The sequence below is a fragment of the Drosophila yakuba genome, chromosome 3R, assembly GCF_016746365.2.
Source record: "Drosophila yakuba strain Tai18E2 chromosome 3R, Prin_Dyak_Tai18E2_2.1, whole genome shotgun sequence".
In the NCBI taxonomy this organism is placed as follows: Eukaryota; Metazoa; Arthropoda; class Insecta; order Diptera; family Drosophilidae; genus Drosophila; species Drosophila yakuba.
In genome coordinates, this window is record NC_052530.2 from 5,405,438 (window position 1) to 5,433,332 (window position 27,895).

General features: G+C 42.8%; 2 protein-coding genes across 11 annotated transcripts in view; both read left to right on the forward strand.

The window, feature by feature from the left end:
- Positions 1-27,895, forward strand: part of LOC6535628 (dorsal-ventral patterning tolloid-like protein 1) — a 48,725-nt gene that overhangs the window by 19,128 nt on the left and 1,702 nt on the right. For 3 of the 10 annotated variants that reach the window (XM_039375521.2, XM_039375520.2, XM_039375523.2), the window contains 13 exons: positions 15,668-15,694; positions 20,432-20,530; positions 21,327-21,504; positions 21,582-21,608; positions 21,759-21,967; positions 22,046-22,259; positions 22,571-22,788; positions 23,213-23,339; positions 23,406-23,507; positions 23,758-24,186; positions 24,241-24,644; positions 25,820-25,989; positions 26,049-26,226. In XM_039375521.2, the coding sequence (XP_039231455.1) occupies positions 15,668-15,694; positions 20,432-20,530; positions 21,327-21,504; positions 21,582-21,608; positions 21,759-21,967; positions 22,046-22,259; positions 22,571-22,788; positions 23,213-23,339; positions 23,406-23,507; positions 23,758-24,186; positions 24,241-24,644; positions 25,820-25,989; positions 26,049-26,226 (2,382 nt within the window). Of the gene's footprint in view, positions 1-11,729; positions 11,863-15,667; positions 15,695-20,431; positions 20,531-21,326; positions 21,505-21,581; positions 21,609-21,758; positions 21,968-22,045; positions 22,260-22,570; positions 22,789-23,212; positions 23,340-23,405; positions 23,508-23,757; positions 24,187-24,240; positions 24,645-25,819; positions 25,990-26,048; positions 26,234-27,052; positions 27,330-27,895 lie in introns of those variants that run through there. The other 7 variants (XR_005561479.2, XR_005561480.2, XM_039375525.2 and 4 more) reach the window with 6 other exon arrangements.
- On the forward strand, positions 1,820-11,733 carry LOC26536279. The gene is made up of 2 exons (XM_015191757.3): positions 1,820-2,240; positions 10,343-11,733. The coding sequence occupies exon 2, from the start codon at positions 10,404-10,406 to the stop codon at positions 10,512-10,514; it is 111 nt and encodes a 36-aa protein (XP_015047243.1). The 5' UTR covers positions 1,820-2,240; positions 10,343-10,403; the 3' UTR covers positions 10,515-11,733.

Genomic DNA, 27,895 nt, shown 5'->3' on the forward strand with positions numbered 1-27,895 from the left:
TCGAGTGTCCAGTAGCTCGCTTTTAGCCTGCCAGTTTTAAAGATCCCACTGAGTGCTCACTGTAGACGGCTGGGTTGGTAAATAAATAATTGAAACTGTCGATGAACATTTGCAAATCTGGCCAAACAAGAACTGAACTCATTATTTATGTACGCAGCCAAATATGTATCGACTGCCAAAGGCAATACAAAAAAATTTAATGACCGGCAAAAGTAAGCGTCCCCGGCAGGAAGGAAGCAATCCGCTCCGGCGCCCCGTCCCCGTTCCCGCCCCTCCGGAGCAGAGTTTTCCTCTTTTCCATTTCGTTTTTTTAAACTCTTTGTGTGACAGTTTTATAAATTTTTTTCCGCAATGGGGAGGCTGGTCATTTTTCAGAACACGCACAAAGGCAAAATATAACGAAGTTGGGGTCAGAAGAGGTTGAGGCCGAGAAGACAATGCGCTGGGCGCTCTTAATTGCTTCCCAGCCGCAAAAACAATAACAGCATAAACAGCATATTTTAGAAGACCCTTTTTGAGGCCTTTGTGGCTGCTTTAGCAAACTTATTATTTAAACGCGCTCATAATTATTTAAGGCAAGCTGCCGCCGGAGCAAATTCAATCTGTGATCATTGCCCGATAATCAGAGCTGCAGTAATCAGAGTTAGCAGGAGAATCCCCTGCTCAGCTGCCTAATGTGGCAGAAGCGAAGGCAAACAAAAGCGGTGCCATTTCAAAAGAAATCAATGACAATTCGTTAAAGGCCCCCCGGGATAACCGCTCTCCAATTTTCCACCCCATCCTCCAGGACACTTGCCAGGACATCATCGACATTTGAGCAGCGATTAAAGACAATTGAAGCCGCAGATGCAGAGGCAGCAGCAGTCTGCTTTCTTATCAGTTGGCAGAGCTCTCTGGCTTTTCCACTCTCTCTCTCTCTTGTGGAAAAGCTCGCGCCTGCGCTGCCAGTCCGTCCGTGTTATCATTTTACTAGAGTCCAGAGACTGCCGCTTATCAGTTGGCCAGTGAATGTTTGCTGGGTTATCCCGCCTTTGTTTGGCCCAAATAAATCGCTGACTTGGCGTGCCGGACGGAGCAGGGCAAAGACGCCAGTGCCCCAGGCACAGGTCAAAGTATCTGCGATTCGATGTCTTGGATGCCTTGTACAGCAAGAAAAAAACACACTCCCATTTATCTTGGGCGACGTTTTTGCCCTAATGAGATTTGCGCCAAATTAAATGAAATCGAAAATTAGGCGCGTCAAGTTCGTTGGCAATTTAAATTGAAGTCGCGCGGAGGCGGCAATTATCCGTACAAACGGCCAAAACGAGACGAAACGGCCAAGTCGGGCCAACGAAAGGAGCATAATGAGCGGCCGCCGAGGTTAAACAAGATTCTCACCTGTCAGCTTTGGGTCCTCCTGATGGCCTGCCACCTGGCGGCCTGGAATCTGCCACCTGCCAGCTGTCTCGAGTGGCGGATTTGGCTTTGGATGGACGATTAAAGCGCTCGTCGGCCACTCGAACAAACAGAATCGACGGCTCATTGAGCCGCAGCGAAATGAAATCCGGGGGCAAACAACTTGAAGGATCCACTCGAGGAGGCTGCGCCAAGGAGTCCTGTGGAAGAAGTGGAAACAGAAGTGCACAAAAACGAAATCATAAATTCAATTTGATTTATTTCACAGCCGTATTATTGGCAGTGGACTAACAACCGCCTCTCGATTTAAAAGGCAGAGCTTTCACTTGATGTCATCGCAGGTTGCTCTCTCGCTTTTTCTCCGAGTTTTCTCACTTTTTCCGACTTCACTCTATGCTTTAAATGCCGTGGCAGCAGCCGAGCGCAGTCAGTCGATTTCTGTCGGCCGTGCGGCACACACACGCAACTCGCTTCTCAGCCAACTTAACCAGCTCCGGATTCCACTTGCCACCAGCTTCTGACGCGGCATTACATCGCATCGCAACGCGTCATTAATCGCATCGTGCGACAGGACCTCGCATCAGTTTTCGCAGCAACGCGCGCACTTTCCCCGCTTTGAACCTTCGATTAGGGTCCGCTGTTCTTTCCTTCGCAGTCCTTATCGCTTATTGCTTCGGCCTTTGCGTTTGCATTTTAATGTTTGCTTAAGCATTCCGTTTCGGTGTCAAAATCCAAAATCCGACCAATCCAATCCCGGCAATAAGGAACGGAGAGCTCATCGCGGAATTGTTCGACACAAAAGTGAATTACAAATCAATTGAGAAAGCCCCCGGCAGCGAGACGTAAATATTCAAATGGAACCTAAATTACATATTCTTTTGAAATTGCCTTGGCTGTGGTGCACAATTGAGATATGCGGGCATTTATAAGATTGTGTAGTGGGTTATTTATGGTGATCAATAGGGAAAAAAGGCTTGGGAGGTAAATTCAAGAATCAGTTGGTGGAATTAAAGACTTAAGCATCACAGGTGCTTAAAATTTAACACAGTTAGTCCATTGATCCACTGCATATTTGAAATTTTTGTGTGCAAACAATTTAAAATGTAAATGTTTTTGAGAACAAAACAGACTGGCAAACAATTCTAAATAAGAATACTGTAATCATTGATTACGAATGGAAATATTAAATGGAATTTCTTATAACAACTAATATGAGAGCCAATAGAGTTGCGTATTAAATTATTTATAGGCACACTTACAATGCTGCGCTTCCATTTAACATCAGTTTATGACACCTATTTCTTTGACCAAATGAGAATGGCTATGTAAATTGATTCTTGGAATCGGGCCACATAGCAATGCTATTCATCGAAAAATTCTCATTTAAGCGAAAAGGGTGTTATTTGCATTGAGCGAATGTTCCTAGGATGAGTTCATGTTCAAGCGATATCGGCGTACTCAAAAGCAAACATACAAATGCGTTATTATTTCACATGCACAATGGCCATACATTCCTAATCGGTAACCCTGGGTGCTTTCCTTGGAACGTCCTTACACAGGAGGGCCATCTGGGCAACGAAAGGTTACAAAACGAACTGTAGGCAGGCAATTGTTGGGGGATTTACAGCATGGCCCTCGTATTGTTTGCAATGCAGCAATAAGTCCACACACTGACACACATGATAAGTGCGGAAAAGACCAAAGAAAAGGGCCGAATGTCGATGGAGATGAAAATCTGTCCACGGCAGGTATGACAACTTCTGCTAGGTCTCATCTGTTTCACATGTTCGCCAGCTGCTTAATTGGAGCCACACTCCAAGTCCGGGGGAACTTTCCGATTTCCGTCCCTGCAACGCGTGTCACGGACAAGTGACAGCTTTGATTTGGGGCATGGCTAAACGCATTGCTTATCTTCCAATTCAGTACTTTTTAGATTAAAATATATTTTAGCTCGATTTCAATACGGCATTTATCATCGAGATACAATTGTAGTTATACGGTATAGTTGCAGAAGAAGTTATTTAAAATGAAACGAAAATAACATATGACTGCAATTCTTTTCAAGAGATTTATACCTTGATTTTAAACTTTACAAAATTTGTTATTTTCGTTCACGTTTATTATAAGCACCCTAATAACGACAACCAATTATTCCAACCGAATTCCCAATATTCTAATATATTTGTAAATATTTTGTAAATTACTTTCATTTTTAAATTCCGCTCACGTTTTATTGTAAGCGGTTTTCTATGGAGGTTTCATCACATTCTCAACATTCCAATTAGTTACTCAAACCTGCCTACCCAAAATTGCATCTTATTTGTAGTAATAATTACTCACGAAAATCTTTTTCCCAATTTAATCTGATGTGTATCCACACAGTCCACGAGTATCATCAACTTTTTTTTATTTTTCTTTGCTATATGCAGCAGTTAACGTAGAAAAAGTGCGATCCACTTGCAATTTGCATGCAGTGCCAAATATGCAAACAGAGGGCTGCAATCGTCTCCCACCTTGTTTGGATAGCCGACCAGGTGATAAGCAAACATAATCCAAAGGGACTCCCGTGAAAACCAAGCGGGGGCTGGAAAAACTCAACCCTTTTTCGCTAGCTGAGGCGAGGCACTGCCACTAAATCAGGCTACTTCCACCGGGTAATAGAGAGATAAAATTTGCTACGTGTTGAAAATGTGAAGAAGAAGGAGGAAAAGGTGAAAAATGTGGAAAAGGAGGGGAGCCGAGTAACTTTGCAAATAATGTTACCCAGCCACTCGAGTGTTTAGGACCCTCACGCATAAATTATTTATTCATTTGCCGTCGCCGGGTTTTTATATGCATCGTTAAAATTTCTGTTTGGGATCTCAAAGTGAATTTTCGGGACCGGAGCGAGCACCTTTGACCCGCCCTCGAAACGGAAATAGGGTTTTTACGTTGGCTATTTTATAATGAGCTGCACTGGATTCGCTTCCAGACTGCTAACCCGTTGCTCATATGGTTTTCCTTTGCTCCTTTGTTCAATTTTCACTACTGCAAGCGATTTTCCCGCCGGCTGCTCACGAGAAAAGCTACGTGCAAAACGTCATTGAGTGCTGGGCGTGGTCTCCAGTTCCCAGCAAAAGTGTTTATTTATTTCTGTTCGCGCCAGCATTTCGAAATAAAAATAAGTTTTGTTTCCGTTTTCCTGTTTGCTGCTTGCTGTTTGCAACCAAAATTATAATAATGCCCTGGGGATGCGGACCAACGTTGCGTATGAGCGATGTTTTTTCAAAATATTTCCCCATTCAAAACGCCGACTCGAAACTAATTAGCGCCCTGTGCCGCGTGCTGATTGTTTTGAAGGCTTTCTGCAGCAGCTTTGGCTTTTGCCAGTAGAAAGTAGCCATCGTGTCCACGTCATGTGATATAAGCTGGGAAGATATTGTTAGAAAAATGCTGCAACTTTTTCATTACATCAACTTGACGGCTGCGAAGGAAAAACTTTTTAGCAACCAGCAGGAGGAGTCGGAAAAGCGTGGAAAAGGGGAAAGCAAGAGGCTTTGCCAGCTGTGGATGCTGTTCCTTTAATTTGTATTTAGTTAGCGGACGATGCTAATGAGTTTGCTGATTAAAAAGGGACCGTCTTTTGATGTGCCACCTCTGGAATCAAATTTGCACAAGGTTTACGACGAGCTTTAAGACCTTATTAACTGGCGAAAAAGAGCCATAAATTATTCGGCATGCGATCAAACAATACTCGCAACCTTTTAGCTGGCATCTCCCGCCACGAAAAGCTAATAGAAACTGGCTAAGCCAATCAATTACGAGTAGTTCCCAAAGTTGAAGTCATTCTCACTTAGCTACAGCCAGTCTATCAATCTTCTAATCTATCTGAACGGAGCAAGTAGCTAAAGTTTCCCCCTTTGCATTATGAATTTATGGACCGTGGGGTAGTCGAGTGAAAACTATGCCGATTTCAATAAAAATCATTAACCGAGCACTCACACACCGATTCGATTGAGTTTCTGTGCGGGCGGGCAGAACTTTCCGACACATTAAATATGAATGAAATGGCACGGTAATTAAGCCTAAACACAGAAAGATAAACAAACCGCGAATGATCGTAAAATGCTATGAGGTGGCGCCATCGAAATGAACTTCTTTGACCAAACACATTTCCAATCGAATTATAAATAAACAGAGGCTGCCACAACGAAAAAGGCGGCGACAGGAAGCCAATTTAAATAGCCCGAGTCAGCACTGTGATGGAATTGGCATATTAGAAGCATTGGGTCTTGGCTTTATGGCTGATTAGCCAATTTGAATTTGTAATATTTCCGGGAATCCTAACTTCTGGTTGGTAAACGCGAAATATGCCAGCGATGTGCTGCTTACAAATTCGCATTGTTTCCGCATCTGAGGAATATGAATTCATTTAGCTAGAAAGATGTGGCTTTAAGGCGGGAATTTCATTAATCTTTGTCGGCATATTTAAATATCTTTTTTGTGATACGTGAATGCATATAAAACGAGAGAAAAACGAGAGTCGAGCATCTTTGTGTAAGCTTTTAAAATCTCCCTCATAAAAGCCAACGTGAAACATGCAACAAGCTGGGCCAGGAAGCGGGCCAAGAGAAGGCCGCCCCCCACCAGCTACTGTGTCGAGGCTATACCCACACATTCTTACTGGCACACACACACCCACACACATGCCTGCATACTAGTATAAGCCCCATTCATGTGGAATACAATGAGGCCCAGACGCTTGTCCCAGGAACTAAGACAAAGGATACACAGAAATCAAGTTTAAGTGCAGTTGAAGGCGGAAACGTGAGCCTCACATGTACACTGAGAGAAACTACAGGACCACGCCTGAAGTATACGTCAGGAAAGCTGATACCTGATAAATATTTAACTATTTCATTCAATCGATATAGTATAAAGCTTCCTTGGTAATAAGAAAATCGTTTTAAGGCAACGTTGTATATGGTTTTTATGGGCCTAAGATCATATTTTAAAGTTGCAATGCTACACAGCAATAATATTTCATAAATACCCGTTTATTTTTTCTATTTAAACATTTGAATATTATTTGCTTAAATAAAACATGACACCATAAAAGTCAACTTGAATTAATAGCTGACTATTTATACCATATTAAGGGTATTAAAATTCAAACAAATACCTTTTCACACAAAAAAATTTATTCATGTAACATGAATGCAGAAATCGTATCCATTATCTATCAATTTAATTGCATTTTCGGCTCGTGGTGAGTGGTAACTCATTAAAATAATTTTCATAATGAACAGATGACCGGGGTTTCCCAGTTCTACATTTTGGACTGCATCAAAATGGCCGGAGTTACACCTGACTTTGTACTGGTGCCTGGTCTTAAATCAGAGCCGTGCACTGGTAGTTGCCAAGTGCCGCCTAAACAAGTGCAATTATTTTAATGCACTTTCGACTTTTGACATGGCAAGACAGCGCAACAACACGGCGACAGGCTTAAAGCAGTGCTCGAGCATGTATGCGGATATTGTCCTGCCACACACATACACACACGCACACACACTTGTGCAGAGCCACAAAGACAGTCTCAATCGGGAGCACACAGTCACAATCACAGGCACAAAAACACGGCACTCGGCGGAGAGGACTCCTTGAGTCGCATCTGCCAAGGTCGCGGCGTGCAGTTGAACTTGCCAAAGGATAAATTTGCTCAGACTCGCTCGGCATTCGCCTGGCGGCTTTAATTCTGCATGCAATATCATAAACGTTTTGCTCCCCTCTCAGTTCGCCAAGCCCGTGCAATTTTCCATAATTTTTTTTATTTTTTCTGCCCGGGCCTGGAAAGTTAGGCCAGCGTTAACCCTTCAAACGATTCGCTGGTGAAACAAATTGAATTTATGTGCCAGCGCACACGACGGCACGCAGAAATGTTGCCAACGTCACTGGCAGTGCCTACGCACTCCAGGGCGCCATCTTCCGCCCCTTTTCCCTGTTTCTCTACGCATGTCACCCCTTTGGTGGCCACGACATGGCCCATTTATTCTATGACCTCTCACCCTCAGCCACCCGTTCGGTCCTTTCTCAGTTCGCCTTTTGCCAGCATAAACAAATTTTGCAAATGTGCGCATAAAACTTACGAAATTGCAAAAATTTATTTTATTTCACAGCACAAACACACATACTCGTATAGAGTGCGGCAGTGACAAGCGCTTTTCCTTGGCGTTTCCTTTGTTATGAGGGGCTGGTATCCTGTCATCTTGGCCTTCTGCGTTTATCTGTATTTGTGGCTCGTCGCCTTCTGGCGCTAATTTAATTAAGACTCATAGACAAAGAAGCCTGACGGACCGACAATATGTGTCAGTGCAATGTGTAGTAAGTCTTTTCAAGTGACTCCGACCCGACATCCCTGCACACGAATATGCTGAAATATTCCACAGAAAACCGACAATAAACAAATATAAAATAAATATCATTTCGGCCTTTTACCGTCAGTCATAAAACAGAAACGCTGGCAATTCAGTCAAGTACTTGGCCACGTTGCGTATACGACTCGTTGCCTTGGCGATGGCTGCATTTAATTTAATTTAACGCCTGCCGCTCGGCAAATATGATTTTATTGATGACCCTGCGGCTTACATGTGTAAGCTAAAAATAAACTGATAAATTGACTTATTACAACAAAATTTGCCTGCTGGCAAGCTGGCGTGGGAAATTTTAAGTTTTTGTGAATTTCTTTTTCGGCCAAATTACAGGTACGTGTGTGTATTAGGAGGTAAAGCAGACAGGAAAGCATCATTTATGCAGGCAAACTGGGTTTGGGGGAAAGGAGAGAGAAGGATGAGCATTTCATTAATATTAATTGACCAATTCAAAAGGACGGCAAACAAAGACCAATTGAGTCACGAAAACCAGCCGTAAGAAGGGCCAAAAAGTCAGTTAGTTCCAGGCTTACTTATAGCTTTTTTAAACGCACTCAGAGCCGGGACAAATGGGCCCAAATAAATAAAAATAAATATTTAAATGGCCAAGCCTTTTATACACGAATTTGCATAGCGGGCAGCCACTAAGTGCGGCGAATCAAATGGAAAAATGGTAACTGCCACAAACATTGACAGGATCTGCTGCTGATGCCAAGAATGGCAATGCTTAATTAAAAGGTTACTTACGAAAACTGGACCTCAAAACACTTTCCTACAAACTTAAGCTCAGCGAATTTGTTGTCCTTTTGGCCTTGTGAAAATTAAATTCTAGTTGCCGTTGATAACGACTGACAGCAGCTGTGGCCATTTGGGCGAGAACTGGGTCGGCCAATATTATACCCGTTACTCGTAGAGTAAAAGGGTATACTAGATTCGTTGAAAAGTAGGTAACACTTAGGTAACACAACAGCGTTTCCAACCACATAGAGTATATATCTCAGGAACTATAAAAGCTAGAAAGTTGAGATTCAGCATGCAGATTCCAGAGTTGTAGACGCAGTGGTTGTTTACTCATGTTGCCATGCCCATTCTAACACCCACAAACCACCCAAAACTGTCTCAACCACACTTTTGAATTTTATATATTTTTTTAAATTTGATTGCTTTTTCTCCAACTTCTTCCGCTGTGCCAGAAAAATGTTGACATTTTTCGTTTGCACTTCCACGAGCTGAATAAGGGGTATCTGATAGGCCGGGGAACACGACTATAGGGTTCTCCCTTGTTTTTTTATTCCATTCAGCTCACCTTCCATTTGGCACTGCACAAACTTTTCAAAGGTTCCATGTTTTGGTTCCTGTTTTGGCCAGCAATGTCGGCGTTCATTCAATGGTGTCAGCCATTTTCACTTTAGCAAAAAGAAACGGCGATAAAGTGAACATTTATTTGATGACTTTATACCCTTCGAACAATGTCTTGAATGCATGGTACGCTTAAGCAAAATATGATTTGGGATACTTAATAAAAAAATATTCTTACTGATTTTCCTTCGAAATGTTAATCACATGCTTTAGTTGGGATTTTTATGTAGGATATAAGCGTAATGTATATTAGTAAGTAGTCAGATAAGGATCTATCTATCCATTGGCGCAAATAAAAATATAAATAATTGTGGAACATGTATAAATTGATCTTTTTAAAAGAGCATTCAACGTTTTGCTAGAGCCGCGAAAGCATCTCGCAATCAACTCGATATTATTTTTATGTTTTATTTTCGCTTCTCAATGTATTGAATGGATGGCTTGTCAAGTTTTGTTTTGTTGTAATTGAATTTTCGCCCCCCTTTGGAGTGGTGCACAGCAGCGATAATTAAGTATACGTGTCGTAAGCCCGAGCTGCCATGCCAGGACTTATAATGCACTGGCAATTATTGTCGGGCTGGCGGCAGATGAGCAGTGCAGCTCAGCAGCTATTAGACAGGATAATAGACACTTGAAATTGCATTCGGGTGGAGGAAAGTGCAAGGACCCACTCTCTCCGGCCGGACAGGACAGCATTAATCATGTGTCAGTGGCAGACAAAGGACTTATGGGTTGTGATTTTTGGCCGAATCCCCACTCGAGTCACTCTTGATGAAGTGCGTGAGTGAGCCGGGTGGTGTGAGTGGGCATGGGCATGGGCAAGGGTATGGACATGGCCATGGGGAGGGATATCACACATACGCACTGGTGGCGACAAGTTTTGGGCTGTCCACAGGCTGTCGGGCATTTCATGCACAGTCGAGCGGCTGATAGGCAGCCCTCGCAATTTATGGCAGGCAATTTGTATCCGTGGGTGGTTGGTGATAGCAGATAGGTGGTGGTTATGGCATTTGTCAGTGCCATTCATAGTGGGTGTAGGGGGTGGGGATTTATGACAAGTGATGGCCCAGTGGATCGACCGATAATCTCTACTGTGCACAGCCAGGCAATCTCAATCGCAGTGGCACATATGCAAATTTGCCAATTCCCACCTCACCTTCTCTCCCAAACAAATACAGATAGAGCACACATCGAAGCCAATTCAAAAGTGAGGCACTAGGAAGCAAAAAAGAGTCCCGCATGAGTAACAGCGCCATGGTGGCCGTGGCCATCTGCTGCATCCTCGTCCTGCTAGCCGTCTTCATCGTGATCATCATAGTGGTGGGGCAGACCATCGAGGAGCCCAAATGAGACATGCTCCAGCTGGGACCCGGCAACTTCCCAGATGGATAACAGAGGCCCCCTCAAAATTGTTAGTTTGCTGGGGCCGCCAGCAAAATTTCGTTGCCACCTCATCAGCATCTGCAGCATTCACAAAATCATCATCAACATCACTTTCACACGGCTGAAAAATTAGCAGAGGAAACAGAAGAATCAGGAGGAGCAGAAGTAGCAGGAAGAGCAGGAGAGGAGCACGTGGAGTGGAGGAAATGCGTCCCATCGTCAGTATCCATTGGCTGTGATGTGAAATTTTTTGAATTTGTGAAGCAAAAATCAATCGAGAAATCAACCCAACACAAAAGGAGCTACTAAATTTTGGAACATTCCGCATCCTAATAACACAAACATCTTTATGTAGCATTTCTGTGTGTTAAGTGTTGTTAATATAAATGTATATATAGACACACAATCTATGAATACAAAAATATATAGATATCTAGACATACTTACGTAATTATATATGGATATATGGATATATGGATATATAGATATATATATATATATATATATATATATATATATATATATATGTAACCCAACCGTCGTAAAGTTGCGTTCTTTTTTATAAAAGTGTTGTTAACAAACCGATTTTTATTGATGTTTTAAAGATGTTGAATCCAACATATATATACATGCATACACACACGAAAGTGAAATAAGTTTACATTAAAAGTACGGCGATGTCAGAATTGATGGGAATGGAAATGAATGGAAATTGGAGAGCCAGGACAATAGGGGATGCAACTGGAGAGCTCAATTGTTTAATATACCGTAAGATCATATCAATTCGGAATGATGCCAGCAATTGCACTTGTTAATTGCACAGCAATGAAGCTAGATCTCTTGTGGGATTCTCAGCGGGAACTGGAGCATAGATATAGCTACTTGAATATATGGAAGATATGAATTATATAGCAGAGAAGATATGCATTTTATATATCAAGAACTTTTGGATAAGTTTTACGTGTACGTGTACCTAGAAGTAGCCACATCTCGTGAATACAATATAAGCTGTTATAAACTATGAAACTTACTCACTTAAAATCAATTGGACTAGGAAACTTCAAGCACCACAAACTATAATTTAATTGGACCCCAACCAAACAACCAACTATTGCAATTAAATCAATTCAACGCAGAACGTACGTGCGCTCTAAAGGATAATAAAAACAACTTCCACTCAATTCGACTCAATTCAGTTTTAATAAATGCAAATGCCAGGCTCAGCGAATACAATATTCAACAAATGATCAACGCGCGGCGCATAAATTAAGTACAAACATCAACAAAAGTTGGCGAAATCAGAGAAGAGACCAAGGTAAGCCGAAAATTTTAACGTGTTGTAAAAAACGTTCTGAATAGTTTCAAAGACTCTTTGAGGCTTAAAGATACATAGATCGACCGACTTAACGAGGACGAGCGTGGGCAATAAAGTTTCATTGCTGCTGAGGCCCCTGTCAATTTGATTAAAATTGATATGTCCAGTTAATGGGGCAACTGGAAAGTCCTAGTTTGGATGGGCCCGATCCCAGAGGAAACTCCAGGATGCCGGACAAAAAGTCAACTTGATGAGTATTTCCACCTCAGTCCGCATCAAGTAATCATAAAGTGATGGAAATTCAATTTACACAGCATTAAATATGGCACAAATGGAGCAGCCTTGTGGGTGGGTGGCAATTTATGTGTGTTTTCATGTTTTGTGTTTGTGTGGTTTATTATTATGCAGATTAGGGCAAGTTCTACCTTTACCTTTTGGCTTTGTCCCGACTTCATCCACTTGATTTCCAGCTGTGTCCTGGGTGTGCATAAAAAGCCGCCCCGAGCAGCTTGAACACGCCCCCTGCCCTTTCGCCTCGACCTCCATATGCAAATTACGTTTCATTTTGAATTTGTGCTACCTTTTTGCCACACAACTCACACATCCGCACACCTGCACACCCGCACGCTTACTTTATGGCCATTCAATTCCTTGGCCAAATTGAAGCTGACGGCAAATGTCACGTTTTATGACTGCGTTTGCATATCAACAGTGTGCATGGTGTGTGTGTCGAGGGTTTTCGAGCTGCATCCGCTCCTGGAAGCACACTCGAAATGCTCGAGTGCCTATCTGGTTTTTCACTTAGTCGGCATTATGCAAATGCGGCGCTGCTTCCAATTTCAATTTGTTTGTTTATAAATTGCTACTAACACAAATTAATTGTCCAATTCCAGGGCAGATCGTGGGCGCGGATGTGAATCGCTATCGCAGTCTGATTCTGCATTTGAATCTGAATCTATTTCCAAGTCCAAATGCGACAGTACGCAAAAGCAATTACCCAAAGGAAATTGCTCAATTAGGAAGTCGAAATCGACAGCCAAACTAAAACACACAACAACTGGCAAAAACAGGAGCGAAGGAGACAGATTAAACTAAACGACGACCTATTTAAGTAGATACATTTTCCAAGATTTAAGATGACGAGGTTTATGTAGTTAAATATTAGATTTTAAATATGTGGCTTAAATTTACTTTAAATTGTATAGTGTTACAAGCCCAACTTGCAGATAAAATTGGTCGATTTATGAAATAATAATTTGCACAATAGCTACTTTATTTTTTTTTTCTCCTTCTTCTAGAAAAAGTTGTCTCCTTCAGTGATTTTTCCAAAGTAGAACTATCTCATTATTTTCGATTACATTTGCATGAGGAAGGCCTCACAATGGCAGCCTGATGCCAGATAGCTCCAGGAATTGCAGTCGGCAGTCAGCGATGTGTAAAGCGCAGATAGAAGATGTCCACCTAATGTTGGCAAGACCAAGGACGAAGTGCGTGGGGATGGGGCATAAACTGCTGCCTAATGACTCGAAATTTAATGCAGTTTTGTGGAATATAGCAAAACCAATTGGCTGGCTAGTTTTCAGGGTGGATTTTCGCAGCAGTCAAGGCCACGAAAGTGGAGTGGCCGAAATGGCGCTGAGTCAACAGCCAATTAATCAATTTAGCCAGCCCTCAAGCTGTCTAGGCCATCAATTTAATGTGGGCACGTTAAGAACAACGGTCTTGTGTTGCCAGGATGTAACAAATGCCAACGTTTTTAAAACCAAATTACAGCCGTGCAAAATGATTCGACAACAAACAGAGATTTGGCCCACCGAACACACACAGCGGACATATTTTTCATCTGTGACACATTCCGGATGCTTTTGTTATTTTGAAGCTGCAAGCTGCTTTCGCTTTTTTGACCGTGTCGCTACGCATTTTAAGGCCGCCAGCGAGTCGGGCCCAGATTTATGCCCATTTATTGAGCATAAGTGTTGGCAATTTATGAACCAGCCGCGCCCAGTTCCCCCCACTCCCCCCACTCCAAAATGGCATTTTAATAAGCGACTAAGAGTGTGTGTGTGCTGTTGGGCGTCTTTGTGCTGAAATGAAGATTTATAAACCGCCACGAGCTGTTTTTGAACTGCCGAAAGTCGGGTTCAGCATACCCATAAATCTCCCACAGAATCTTGTTTAGTTTATTGAATTATCAACGTGCGGATGTGTGTGTGTGTATCTGTGTGTGCGTGTGCATGTAGGCTTGACATTGTCTGACATAAAACTAAAGGAAATATCAAACACGTGCGCCAGTCACAGGGCACTTATGTAAATACATTTCCCCTTGACATCCCCGCAAACGTTTATATTTATAGTTTTATTTGTCTAAGGTTTGCCGGAGCGGCATTAAAATTTAGTCCCGTTTTCTTCTTATCTACATCTCGCGTATCTCCCCCATTTTGCCATACATTTTGCCTTCTACGGCACACGCATTTCCACTTAATTTTCCTGACTCATTTAAATAAATTTATTTGGTTTCTATGGCCTTAAGTATGCGGAACACGTTTTAGAGCAAATCTGTGAAAAATAATTTTCTGTAGCATATTTCTGGGGCCGACATCATTGACTTGCAATTATGGAAAATACTGTGAAATTATTGTATTTCTTTTAAGTAAGAATATAACGCATTCTGCCGGAAGACCTAGAAAAACTTTTCCGAAAAATAATAAGGGCCAGTGGCGCAAAAACCAAAAGACCACACAGGAAAAGAGAACTCAATAAAGTGCTGCACTTGGAATGGCAAACCGAAACACGATACTTGCCACACACACACACAAATACACACACAGCAACACCGAAGAAGAAAAACAACAAATTAAAACTTTAAGCTTTGGGGCGCCGCAAAGGAATTATTTCAATGTCTAAAATCTTAACATTGACAGCAGATGCTGCAGAAAAGGGGCACTAGATCAGGGTTACGGCACAGTGCAGGCCACTTCAGAGGCAGACCCATCGTGCAGCGTGCAGCGAGTCCAAATGGATACCCGTGCCATCCTACCATGCTGAAACCCCCTGCGATGTGCACTTGGCATCAATCAATAATTGCCCATTGAAAGCAGCTGCTGGAAGACTAGCTGGTTGGATGGGTTGGGCTTGGGTTGGGTTTGGATGAGTTGGGTTGGCTGCTCCTACTGAGGATGCCATACGCCATGATTGATTAGCGGCATGCAACACGAGGTGCTTCAGTAGAAACCCGACTAGACAGCATAATGTAGCGCTTATCGAACTGAGTCCTTTTGCTGCTCTGCTGCTCATTGCGCCTCCCACCTCCACACCTTCCCTTCGATCCTTTAGTTCCTTTCTTTTCCGTGCCATGGCCACAGGACTCGCTGCTGGTGATATTGCATTGTATCTTTGAAATCGCCTGCGCTGGCAGGACACTCAAGGATGCTCGAGTGGCAGTCGGTGTTCTTATCCGCCCTCTCAAATCTCTTTGACTGCCTCTTGCATTTCCATTATGTCAATTTGCTCCTTCTTCTCGGGTCATTTAATTGCCATCCCTTATTAACCTCTGCAAAGATGTGAGATGCATCCGGCACCTTTACACTTCAAACTTATGTTGTGGATGCCATTTTTTCATAATTTATTAACTTAGCTGCCATCGGAACTTTGGAAGTATCTTTAAGATACGTCTACGTATTTAAATCTTCATTATTATGTGATAATTGTGAAGGTCATCGATAATTGTTTTCCGTGCAGCTCTTTCACCTCGGAAAATCACTTAATACATATACATATTGACTCTTTTTTCCCTCTTTCGTTGCAGGTACGTTCGCAAGAGTCAATCAAAAGCGTGAGTAGCAGCCACAGGCAATTTTATTATTTGCCACTTATCGATATAAAAGTTCTTGGTTTGACGTAGTCAAAAGTTCAATGTTGAAGCGGCCCTCAATTGCAGTCATCGAGTTCAGGGATCTCGGCAAAGTGCATAAATAAATGCAAAGGAGTTTAGGCCAAAGCCAGAGGACGGATCTCAAGTGGACTATAAGGTTGACCAAAAGTTGGGCATAACTCGGGCTGCGAGTGCTTTGGCTTTCTCTGTGACCCCCGGGGCGTATGCATGATATTAATTATGAATTTAACCCGCTCGCAGAGCAATTAAAGGGCTTCAAGATAATCACTTGAATTTAATCACCCTACTAATTGGCCATAAATTAGGCTCAATTTACCTAATAGCCAGCGCAAATATGCACTTAGGACCCTGCAACATAATATGCATAATTATGCCAGCCACCTCCACTTCGAAATAACCAGCCCCAAAACCAGAACCAAAATCCAGCCTTGAGTGTCTCAAACGCCAGCTGTGTCTAAGATCCCCATCCATAGTCATAAAATCTCATCATCATCCTGGGACATCAGCACTCACCTGCCTTCGTCTTAATCAACGCGTTTTATCGCCATGATTTTATTTTTCGGCCTGGAATAAACTAATAGGAAAAATCATTTTCATGAAAATCCACTTTAATTGCTGTTACCGTCGTCGGCGTTTTGTTGCCAAAGTTGTTGCCATTTTCCCATCTGAGGTTTTGGTTATGGCAGCAAGCCAGTCAGATATAATCCACTGAGGAAATACAAGTTATCTGCAGTGTGTGGCTTACAATTATTTCCGAAGTAAAATTAAACCTGTAAATAAAATGCTTCTAAGAGCATCTGCTTAAAATCTGCCAAAGAACATGACATGATTTTTGCAAAGTTCTTGTCGTAGTGTTTTTGATTTGGCATAAAACAATTGGAAAATGCTAGCGTGACAAGTGGAATTAGCTAGTAGAGCTTGTCTGAAACAAAATGTGTCAACTCAGAGCAGCCTCATAAAACATTAAACACTGCAGCCTGTCATTCTCTAAGCTTTCGTTAGGATTTTCTCTCAGTGAGCCCCTCAAGAACCAGTGTATCAGAACGGCATGCCAGGCAGCAATAAAACAACATAAGGCGCTGTGCCGTCCCTCTGGTTTTGGGCCTCGTATTTGGTGAACGGTGTTACTTGTAAATTTAACGCAAATTGTCTGTAACATGAGCTCCTCCACGAAGGTGTCGCAGGGAATGCCGGAGGCAGGGGCAGGGAATGGGAGTGGTACTGGAGGATGGGTCTGTGGTCGACTGGTTTTGGGGAAGGCGCATACAAGGACACTACGGGTGGCGGTGTAAGTGCCGACAGCAGTGTCAGCCATTAAATTTTCAAGAAGGGTGTACTTGAGCAGGAAACCCGGGCAGACAGCAGCAGGCGGCAGGATCAGGTGATGGGAAACTTACCGCAGTAGACAGCAGCAGCACTAAAGATTGTATGTTCAGAAGGGCGACAAAAGTGTCGCAATGAAATAAGCCCGCAAAGAATGTCTCGATTTGAAAAGTATCTTAAACGTACGCCTCGCGTGAATAGTTTTCCCTTTCTTGATTGAAAGTTTAAAAGTTAAACTCACACGAAAAAGTCTTTACAAGGGCCTAAGCTTCGGTATGCTAGAGTTCATAATCAAGTGAAAATGTGTAGAGTACATACATACAATCGAAGAAAAACAATTCAAAGGAGATTAGTACAGATTTCCTGAGTGGCTTACAAATTGAATTAATATTTGAAAAATGATTAGGAATGGTCTTTGTATTCAAAATGTTCCATCTCCAAGGATATTCAATGGAATTTCCAAGATACTATATCCTTGGAGATGCAAATATCTCAGTGGTGAGATACTTCCGTTTGGGATTATTAAATTCTAGAGAATCCAAGGCACATTCTCTCTTGTCGCCTGGCCCAACTTGTGTGCGTGTGTGGGTGAGTGTCGGTTGGGTTATTAGTGGTATTACGTGCCTCCTGGGGAACGTTTTCGTCATCGGCATCATCGTCATCGTCACAGTCAGCGTCTTGGTCTCGGTCTCGATTTGGGTTACGGTCGGGGAGCATTTAGCGACACGCATCCTTGGGGCGCTATTTGCGCCTCGCCGCAGGCTGAGGTGTGTGTGAGCCTGCCAGTTCCTCGTCCAATTACACCTGTTCGCAAACGGTAAATATATTTAGCAGACAACTTGTTTGCCCAATGGAATTGCTGCCATTTAGCAGCTTTTCATTGCATCAGTTAGTTTTTACTGCACGCAATTAAAAGCTGCTGCATTGTACAGGCTTTGTTCCATCTGCGATGGCATTGAAACCGAGGCGCAGCCAACAAAAGGTGTAAATTAACATAATGACAGGAGCGTCGAGGGACGTTGAGCGAAAGGGGGCTTGATGGCAAGAAAACAAATGCCGGAGCAGAAGAGCAAATGCGTTGCCGAACACAACAAAAATATTTATGGCGATGCAAATGGCGTCTGCATAAAATTTATTGACACTTTACTGCGCATTGTCATTGCGGTGCGAAAAGCGGGCGGCAGTGCGAGGCGGTGGGGCAGCTTCCGCTTGCCAGCGTTTTGTGCTGCGGTTGACATTGCTACGCCCATCGTCACGGCCACGCCTCTAGTTTTTCTACGCGGTAAGCGCGGATTACAAGTGTACACATTTACATTATATGGTATTCGCGTAAAGGGGACCCACCGTAAAACCGGAACTTCTAGGTACTAGATTACTTGCTGATAAATATTTGAAAATAGCATACCTTTACCAACAGGATTCTCAGAGCGCTGATTTTTGGATATCGTAGCATACTCTTAGACACTTTAATAAATAGTTCTGAAATACTGTTCCATTCTGTAGGCCACGAAGTTGTAAGAAATCCACCTCCATGACAGAAATTGTTTTTTATGTTCTTACTCAGATAAATATATAAACTAGCCAGATGCCATAAGTTATGCGATACATCTGAACGCAGGGTATCTCATTGTCCAAAAACTTTTCCCTAGAGTTCTTTATATTTTTTTGTGGCACGTAGTCAGCCTTGCGTCGCTGCACGCAACGTGTGTTGGTGTGGGGGGGCTTGAGGTGGGTGTGTGTGAGTGCCACACAAATCCGCTTTCATTTTAATGAGCAAACTTTTGCTCGTGCGCCATTTATTTGCTGTTTAGTAAACTGCATTTCGGATAAAATGTCACGGCTCAGTATGTGTGCATGTGGGTGTGGGTTTTCGAAAATTAATTTCAAACACCCAAACGCGGGAAACAAAGGCGGTTAGCCAGGATAATCGCACAGATCGCTTGCCTAAAGGGATTCTATTCGGTTGCGTGAATAATTAAGTGGAAATTATGTAAACGGCTTAGTTGGGGCTTTGGTCAAAACAATGTTGACATGGAGTATACAGTATACGGTGGTGAAATCACAAAATCAATAGGCAAACCGTTTAGTCAGTTAAATTCGAGGCCGTCATTTATCCCAGTAGTTTTCCGAATTTGATTTCGACCCAAACTCAAACCCAGCCCGTACTTTGGGCAACTGCGAACCGCAGCTGCAGCTACACAGCCACAAAAGCCAACACAAAGCATGGTCCAAACCGACCTTCTCCCCGAAAATCAAACACATCCGTCGGTCGACTCATTTATTATGTGCTCCCAAACGAATTTAATTACAAGCGGAACGCCCCCAAGGCTTTGGTTAATTTGTAACCGCTGTGGCTATTTATGTGGAATTTAAAGCTGTCAGCTAAACGCAAATTGGATCAATCATAATTTTGCGGATGCCTAAAATTAATAGTTAATAGTTAAACAACTATTTACACAGGTGTTAAGCCCGTCTCAAATGAATAAAAACATATTTACCATAGTAATAAAATATGTGCAAATTACAAACCAACTAATACATATGATACAAAAAGACCATATATTAAATGCAGAGATGAAAAGAATATTTAGTAGTCCTGACTTGTTATTCTCTTGAGCACAACTTGTGCTAAACTAACGAAAGTCCAAAGTTCAAGTTACAAGAAAAGCAATAGTTGCCTACAAACTCCTGTGCCTCTTGCTTTTGATGGTATTTCAGGAATTTGAAGTTCATCGAGCTAAGGCCAGAGTAGTTGGATTCCATTTATTAAGCTAATTAAAAATATAGCAGAGTGTTTTCCATGGAAGAGTCTAATAAAAGGCTTACGGGGCTTTGGAAGTTAAAAGAAGTGGATGCTGCTCGAATCACCCTGAACAATGCAGCGCAGTGTGTATCTGTGTGTGTGTTTTGGAAAGCTCTTAATAATTTCCGCTGGCTTTGGCACACAGAAACAGGCACTCGTAGTTTACGTTGCGTATACGCCACGGCAGCCGACGCACGTCGAGTACATGAGTTTCCTTTCCCAGCTTCACTATCGGTGGATTAGCTTATCGTGTGGCTAGCACCCATACCCATACCCACACCCAAGCCCAATGCTGAAAGCTAAAAGCCATTTTGATAGATAGATGCGGAGCGTGTGAGCAAACAAACAAATGGACAGACGGTCGGACAGCTTGTCATAAAGTCGAGAAGCGCATTTCCATGTTGGGCGTCAAGTTGTGACTGAAACAGAGCAGGTGCCCCAATCCAAGCATATCGAAATCATTAACGCTGTCTATTTGTCTACCCCCCTTTTCAAATCACCCCTCAAAACACACCCACTCCGCCCACCACCACCCACAACCCACCGTGCAGGCGGTGCTCATTTAAAGTCGAACGGCGCCGACGGAGAGCCTTGGATGCAGCCGGTGGTGGCCTATTTGGAGGTGTCGTCGCGACCCATGAAATCGCCAAGTAGGTGGCGCCATCTCACCCTTTCTCTATTTCCCCACAAACAGCCAAACAACCAACCACCCAACACCACTCACACACACACTGCCTCAAGTTCAAGTCCCCCTCTCAATGTGTGTGTGTGCGCCTTGGGCCGCGCGCGTGTGTGTTTGTTTTTGGTGTGCGAGTGCCTGCAATGCGCGCCCGTAGTTAACAGTTGCGTTTTACTGTCCACCCGTAGTTCCAGTTGCCCTAGTTGACCAACTGAAATCGCTTCCTAGTTGTACACATAGCAAACGAAAACCAAACACCCGCCAGAGAAGAACTCAAAAGTTTTGAAGTGCGCATAAAGTGTAACTATGCTATCTAATCAGCTAAATAGTTTAATCCAGCGTATTTGCTGACATTATTAAAAAAGAATTAACTTAATGATACATTCGCTTTATGAACTATCAAAACGTAAATAAAATTGTTATGATTCTATGAGATGATGCTTTAAGCTTAGAATCATATTAAAATTAAAATTAAAAGAATTATCTTTGATATCTATACTGGATTTTTTTAAGATCCCTAGCTGGAGTTTCATAAGTAAATGGCTGATATTTTTCTCTGTGCACACAAAGCCATACACACCCACACATTGACATGCCTTGTTAACAGCTCTTGTTCCGCTGCAACGTTCTGTGTATGTGTTCTGTATTGCTGTGTGTGTCAATGTCTAGACTATATCCCCGCAGTAAACAGTAAACATCCTGTAAACTTATCAATGGCCATGTGGTGGGCCAAATCGCCGCCCCACTTTTCTCGTCCTTTTCCACAGAGTGTGATCAGACCTTCGTGTCGCGGATCGGTGGACCCCAGAATGGCAGCTTCTCGGCCCCGCTGCTGCACAACCATCGCAATCACTCGCGCCAATGCCTCTACACCTTCCTAGCAGGACCTGGCCAGCGCGTCGAAGTAGTTTTTAAATCGTTTAATTTAAGAGGAAGTCCGCCAGAGTAAGTGCAAATTGAATGAACGGCGCAAATTCACCAGACACACTTATACTTCCTTCTCTCTGCACTCCCATTTCCAGCGGTTCGGCCGTCGGTGAGTTACCAAGGTAAATATGAAACAGAACTTGGTATTTTGAAGTGAACTTGGACGGAGATAAGTACAATCGTTTTAATTATTTGTACAGCCAATATTTTATATACTTATGTTACTTTTAATTTATTTATGCTGAATACCGACATGTCTTCTCACCTTTCAGTTGTGTTCATGAGTACATGGATATCTACTCGGAGGTGCAGTCGTCGGAGCCAGCGGAACTGATCAACTCACCATTCGGGGGCCGCTACTGCGGCACCATTCCGCCGCGTCGTCGCATTTCCATGTATCGGGCAGTTGCGATTTCTTTTTTTAGCAACAAGAACGTGACCACGGACCTGTTCGAGGGCACGTTTAGGTTTATAAATGCATGTGAGTAGAGGGTTTTGGGGAATTACCAGAGCCGCCCACCGTTACTGACTGTCTTGTGATTTCCTCCCACCCGAAAAGCGGAATATGAAATTGGCATACCCATTGCGGGGTCGCCATGTTCCTACACGATAACGCCCAGCATGAGCGTCAACAAAACTGGTGCGCTCATATCGCCAACCTATCCAGGTGCCTATCCGAAGGATATGTCATGCACATATCAGTTTCTTGGTGAATCGAATCAGAGGGTTAGATTAGAGTTTCGGGATTTTGATCTATTTTTTGGTGGACCACAGTGAGTACCTCTAATGCTGCACAGTTAAACACACTCAAAAGACATACCGAGAAATCAAAAAACACCCAATCACACAACCGGTAACAAGTCAAGATCAAAGCAAGTGCTGGCCAAAACTGCTCTGGCCAAAACTTGCTCTGATTGGCAGCCCACACTACCACAATCTGTGAACTATCTATACCGAATTTACCCTCATCCGAATGTCTCTAAACCCAACTCTTCTCTATCCAATCTGCTATTCCAATCTGCAATTCGTCTACAACCAAATTTCAACAACATCACCACCACTGCCAACCAAACCAAATAAACAGCTGCCCATTTGACTATGTGAAAGTGTACGATGGTCCAGATAATTCGTCAGCATTAATCGGTACATATTGCGGGCAGCAAAGAAACTTAGTTTTGTATTCGAGCGAGTCGAGCCTTTTTGTTCATTTTTATACGTTATCGCGCACCGCAAATACCCAAAATCGTGGCTTTAAAGGAATTTATGAATTTAGCGAGAGTTTTGTTAAATTAGATTTTATACGTAAGTACTGCCAAATATCTATAATGTAAACACTATGTTTGTTGTTTCAGTTCTGCCCATTCCGGCAACTATTTTGTGGTGCTCCAAAATGCTTACTGAAAAGTGTGGCCTACTTATTGGGGCATCACAAAGTGGTTGCAACGGCGAATAGCATTCGTCAGCTAATTGTATGTGCTTGAACCAACCTATTCACTGGCTTTGTTCGTTTTGTGTGCTATTTTAAGTTTAATGTATCCAATTATCGACACTACAAATTCTAATCCTTCACACCTTCTCTCTACTTCAAAAACAAATAACTATATCAACGCTATCTTGTATCTGCTCTACAATTCGAACTGATCTGATCTGATTCCTTTATCGAAATTCAATTCAAACTAATCATTCGCTACAAAAACGAAACTGCAATTTTTAATACGTAAATCAGGTGAAAATGATGGCATTCACATACGTGGCTCAGAATGTGATCAAAAGATTTTATCGAAGAAGGAATCCACTGGCTTTGTGCTCTCACCCAACTATCCCTATCCCTATATACCAAAAACTGTGTGTAGGTGAGTAAAATAGCCTAGTATCCTGAATAGAGAATGGTTTAATTAAATATTTCCGCCGTCGTTTAGATATTTTATCTATGGCATGCAGGATGCCCAGCATCTGGAGCGTGTGCGTCTGGAGTTCAACGCTTTCAATATACCTAAGGTGGAGCACAAGGACAAGAGCGAGTGAGTAGTTTAATAAATTATTGTGAGTGTTCAAAGGAAAAAGATATCAAATAAGCCGGCAACTGGGGTAGTACCTAATTAATACTCACACAGCATAAAGTGTATCCCAGTTCGGGACTTCAAATGTTTGCAAAAGACTTTTTATTTATAATGAGGATAACTACAACATTTTATGACCGCGCACTTTTCCTATACTTGATTACATACTTTATAAATTACAAAACTTCAACTTTTACTAACTCTATCAAAGGTCCAACTGCACGGACGGCTATCTAAAGATCTATCTGAAGGGGCAGGAGACGGCCGATGCCTACGACAAGTTCGACTACGAGTTGTGCGGCAATGAGACGCAGCGAGTGATCAGTGAGGGACCGCGGCTGGCCATGGTCTTCAGTTCGGGTGAGCTGCAGGGTCGTGGCTTTAAGGGCAAGTACACCTTCGAGACGGAGTACAAGATTCCGGGCACGGCGGCCCCGGATGGCACCTGCAGCTTCACGTACGTGAGCAGTTCCAAGAAGCGCGGCGAACTGAACAGCCCGAGATACCCCTCCAATTATCCCTCGGACACGAATTGCTCATATCTGTTTCTGGCCGAGGCCGATGAGCAGGTGACCATCGTGTTTGACCATTTCAAGATCAAGGCGGACAACAATGCAAACGCCACGGCGGGAGCTTATGGGTAAGTCTCCATTAAAAGTAACTATCTACACATTGATTTACACATTGATTGTAGTTCTGGCGCCTGCTTCGAGGACTGGCTGGAGATGTATGTCGTCTACCGGGACAACAACGACCGCCTGCTGGGCCGCTACTGCGGTCAGACAGCCCCCGGACCCGTCGAGAGCCCGCGGGGAGCGGTGGGGCTGCGTATCACCCTGCACACGGACCAGGAGAGCGTGGCCAGCGGCTTCAAGGCCCGCTACTTCTTCGAGTCGGCCAAGTCGGATGCCGGCGACTGCGGCGGCAACTTCAGCAACCAGGACTCGGGCCTCATCACCTCGCCCAACTGGCCGGCCGGCTACAAGGCACCTGGTCGGGGCATGGCCTCCAACGCCTGCAACTGGGTGATGAAGGCACGCCCCGGCTACAAGCTGTCCATTCACTTTGAGCAGTTCGGCCTGGAAGGAGACCCAGCAAGTAAGTCACCAAGAGAATACAAGAAAGAGAATTTTTTAAGAGGACCCGTTGCGTCCTGTCATTCAGATAACTTAGAATCCAATTTAGGAGATCTACAGGGAAACCTAATAAATCAAGTTTTCTTAATAAAAGTAATTGATTAACAGAGTCGAATGCTTTACTAAAATCTGTATAGGTGACATCTGTTTGAGGATTATTATTAAAGGAGGAGTGATAACGTTTTCAAAAAGCTTAGGGATAGCAGACAACTTGGAGATTCCTCTGTAATTGCTTGCATCCGATTTGCTACCTTTTTTATGGAGAGGAATTACAAAGGACTCCTCCATATATGGGAAACTGTGAAGATTCAAGAGATAAGTTGAACAATTTCAGTAGAGGTTTGCACAAGGCTTCCGCACAGAATCTAAGCACACAGCCAGGAATTCCGTCGGGACCTGGCGAATAAACAGGCTGAACTCGCTGAAGATCATAAAGCAGTGAGCTTTCGTTTAGAGTGGGATAGAATATTAAATTCGACTTTGATACCGCGTAAGAGTAAGGCCGTTCGGAATGAGGTAACGTAGAATATGTGGTTTGAAAAAACTTGGCAAATAGATCGGCTATTGCCTGATCAGATGCTACCGTAGTATTTTTAAAAAATAGCGAGGAAGGGTAGCGTGTTGTCTTGCGCTAAGTGTTAACGAAATTATAAAACTGTTTGGGATCCTGTGCGAACTGGAACTTACAACGGTTTAAATAATTCTTATAACACTGAGCATTAGGCACGGTAAAATTTAAAAGAGCACTTACATACATATTTAGAAAATATAGATTGAGAACCGGTATTTTTAAATTTTGTATAAAGTCTGGACTTAACATTTCTTAGATGTGTCAACACTTTATTAAACCAAGGAGGTTTGTTATAGATAGACGGATAGTACATTGGAACACAAGAGTTAAAAAATGATTTAATTGGATTATAAAAAATATTTATTTATAAAGATCGAACCAATTAAAGCCAGATATAAAAAGATTTAAAAAAGGTTTAAATAGATAAACTATAGCCGAAGTATTTATTTCTTTTCTACTTCTGAAACAACTGGATCCTTTATTATAAATATAATTCTTTATTAGATATTATAATTATTATTATATATTCTAATATCTATAATAATTTTATATTATTTTTTACCCAGATCGCGGGTGTCCTGCCGCTGTGCTGCGGCTGTGGATGAACGTGGACTCCGACCAGCCGCCGCTGGAGCTGTGTGGCGAGAAGCCGCCCGTGGAGCAGTGGCACTATACCTCTACTGGCCAGACAGCGCGCATCAGCTTCACCACCAGCGACAAGACAGTGGGTGCCCAGGTATGAGTAACCACGATGATCTCTCAGAAATGGTGGCCCCTAACCTTTCCGACCAACAGGGCTTCCGCATTGTGTGGACCGAGATACAGGACTCTGGCCCGGGTCCGCCGTCCGTGGGTCTGCACTGCGAGTCGACGTACCACTTCCAGTGCGGAGCCGGATACTGCATCTCGGATAAGCTGCGATGCGACGGGGTCAAGAACTGCGGACCCGGCGACGATACTGACGAATTGCACTGTGAGTCGTGAGTGAGTCGAACGGTTCAGTTCAATTTTTATTTGCCTTCTTTTGCCTAAGTTTATGTAACCGAGTATATTAAGTTTGTCTCGTGTTTGTGTTTCCAGTGCGCCCGCTGTGTGGGCGAGCCATTCAGTTTCCAATCTCAGTTTTCCTTGGTTTTTCACGGTTACATGTTGTAGCTCATGTGCGATCTTGCGTTCCTTACACTTTTCATTTGATGCGTGAAGAAAACTTGAACCCGACGAAACACTTGCAAACCGTTAACCACTAAGAATAACAACTATATAATAATCTATACTAATTTAAAAACCAACTAAAGTGACCTTAATCCATATCCTATATACCTCTTTCTCGCTAAGTCTTTTTGCACCTAAGTATTCTTATTTTGTCCTGAACTTTTTCTAGCTGTTTTGTTCCCTCAATTTTCGATGGCCAGACCTTTGTACATACCTCCTCCTCTTCGATAGTCTGGGGTGCTCCCTATCCCTGCATTTCACCAATGCATTTCTCTTTATCTCACCCGACTTATCACCGCGAATGGCATTCAGCACACTATCAACAGACCGAGATATATACCCATATACTTGATATCCGTCTGGGGATGTCTACAGCCACGCCCACACTAAACTCATCTTTCTCTCTTTCTCTCTCTACTTGTCTAATTCTCCCTCTGTTTCTCTCTGTTCTTTCTTTTGTCTCCACTAACAAAACTGAATAACACTACCAACTACAAACTGTTCGACTGTGAAACTGTTTAAACTTGAAAAACTCCCCTCCTCGAACCCAAATATTTAAAAACAAAAAAACCCAATCCTTGGCACAGGTGACGCAAACTCCACGCATTTGCCCACATTTCTACAAACTTTTGTTTTAGCAATTACGGCATTAGTGTTAAATACGTACAACTAAAGTTAAACAAGAACGAAACTCGAAAAATCAAAATTTTTAAATCGAAATTGGAATTGCCACGAGAATCAAATACGTGAAACATAACTAAGATAACAAATTGAAATGAATGGAGCATTCTGCTAGCAAGAATTTGTACTCATTTTTCTAACAACAAAACGAAGAAACTAAACCAAAAATACTAACTCTAATATCTAAGTAAATGAAACTCTTGGTCACAACTAACACGTGAGTTCCGCATAAGCTTGTCTACAATCGATCCACACTCCACGCTCATGACATGCACAGAGTTCAAACCAAGAAACATGCCACTCCAATCTAGAGAAACCCCCGAACCCATAACCCCAACCACGTAGATTGGCGCAGTTAAAGGAGATCACAGTTCACAGCCCAATGATTAAACGACCATTCCAAGTTCATCCTTTGTTGCATCCTTTAGTTCACTTCAATCGCATTTTGGGAGTTGAGTTTAATAGTACGCATGCCTCCGAATTTTGGTTCTGGCTTCTTTGTGTTCCTTTGGCACCTTTCCACCCCTCCACCACCATGTATAGAGCATATATCTTTCTGGTACCTTTGTTAAGCTGAACGGAATTTTCTAAACCGCCTAGCCTAAATATAATTAAATGCTAAACTTGTATAACCCACTTAAAAAACAAGAAAAAATGGAAACCACAGTACACAGAACAAGAACACCCAGTTCAGACTCACCCACATGACACACACTCGAAAATCTCTGCTAACTCAGATCGCAAAACAC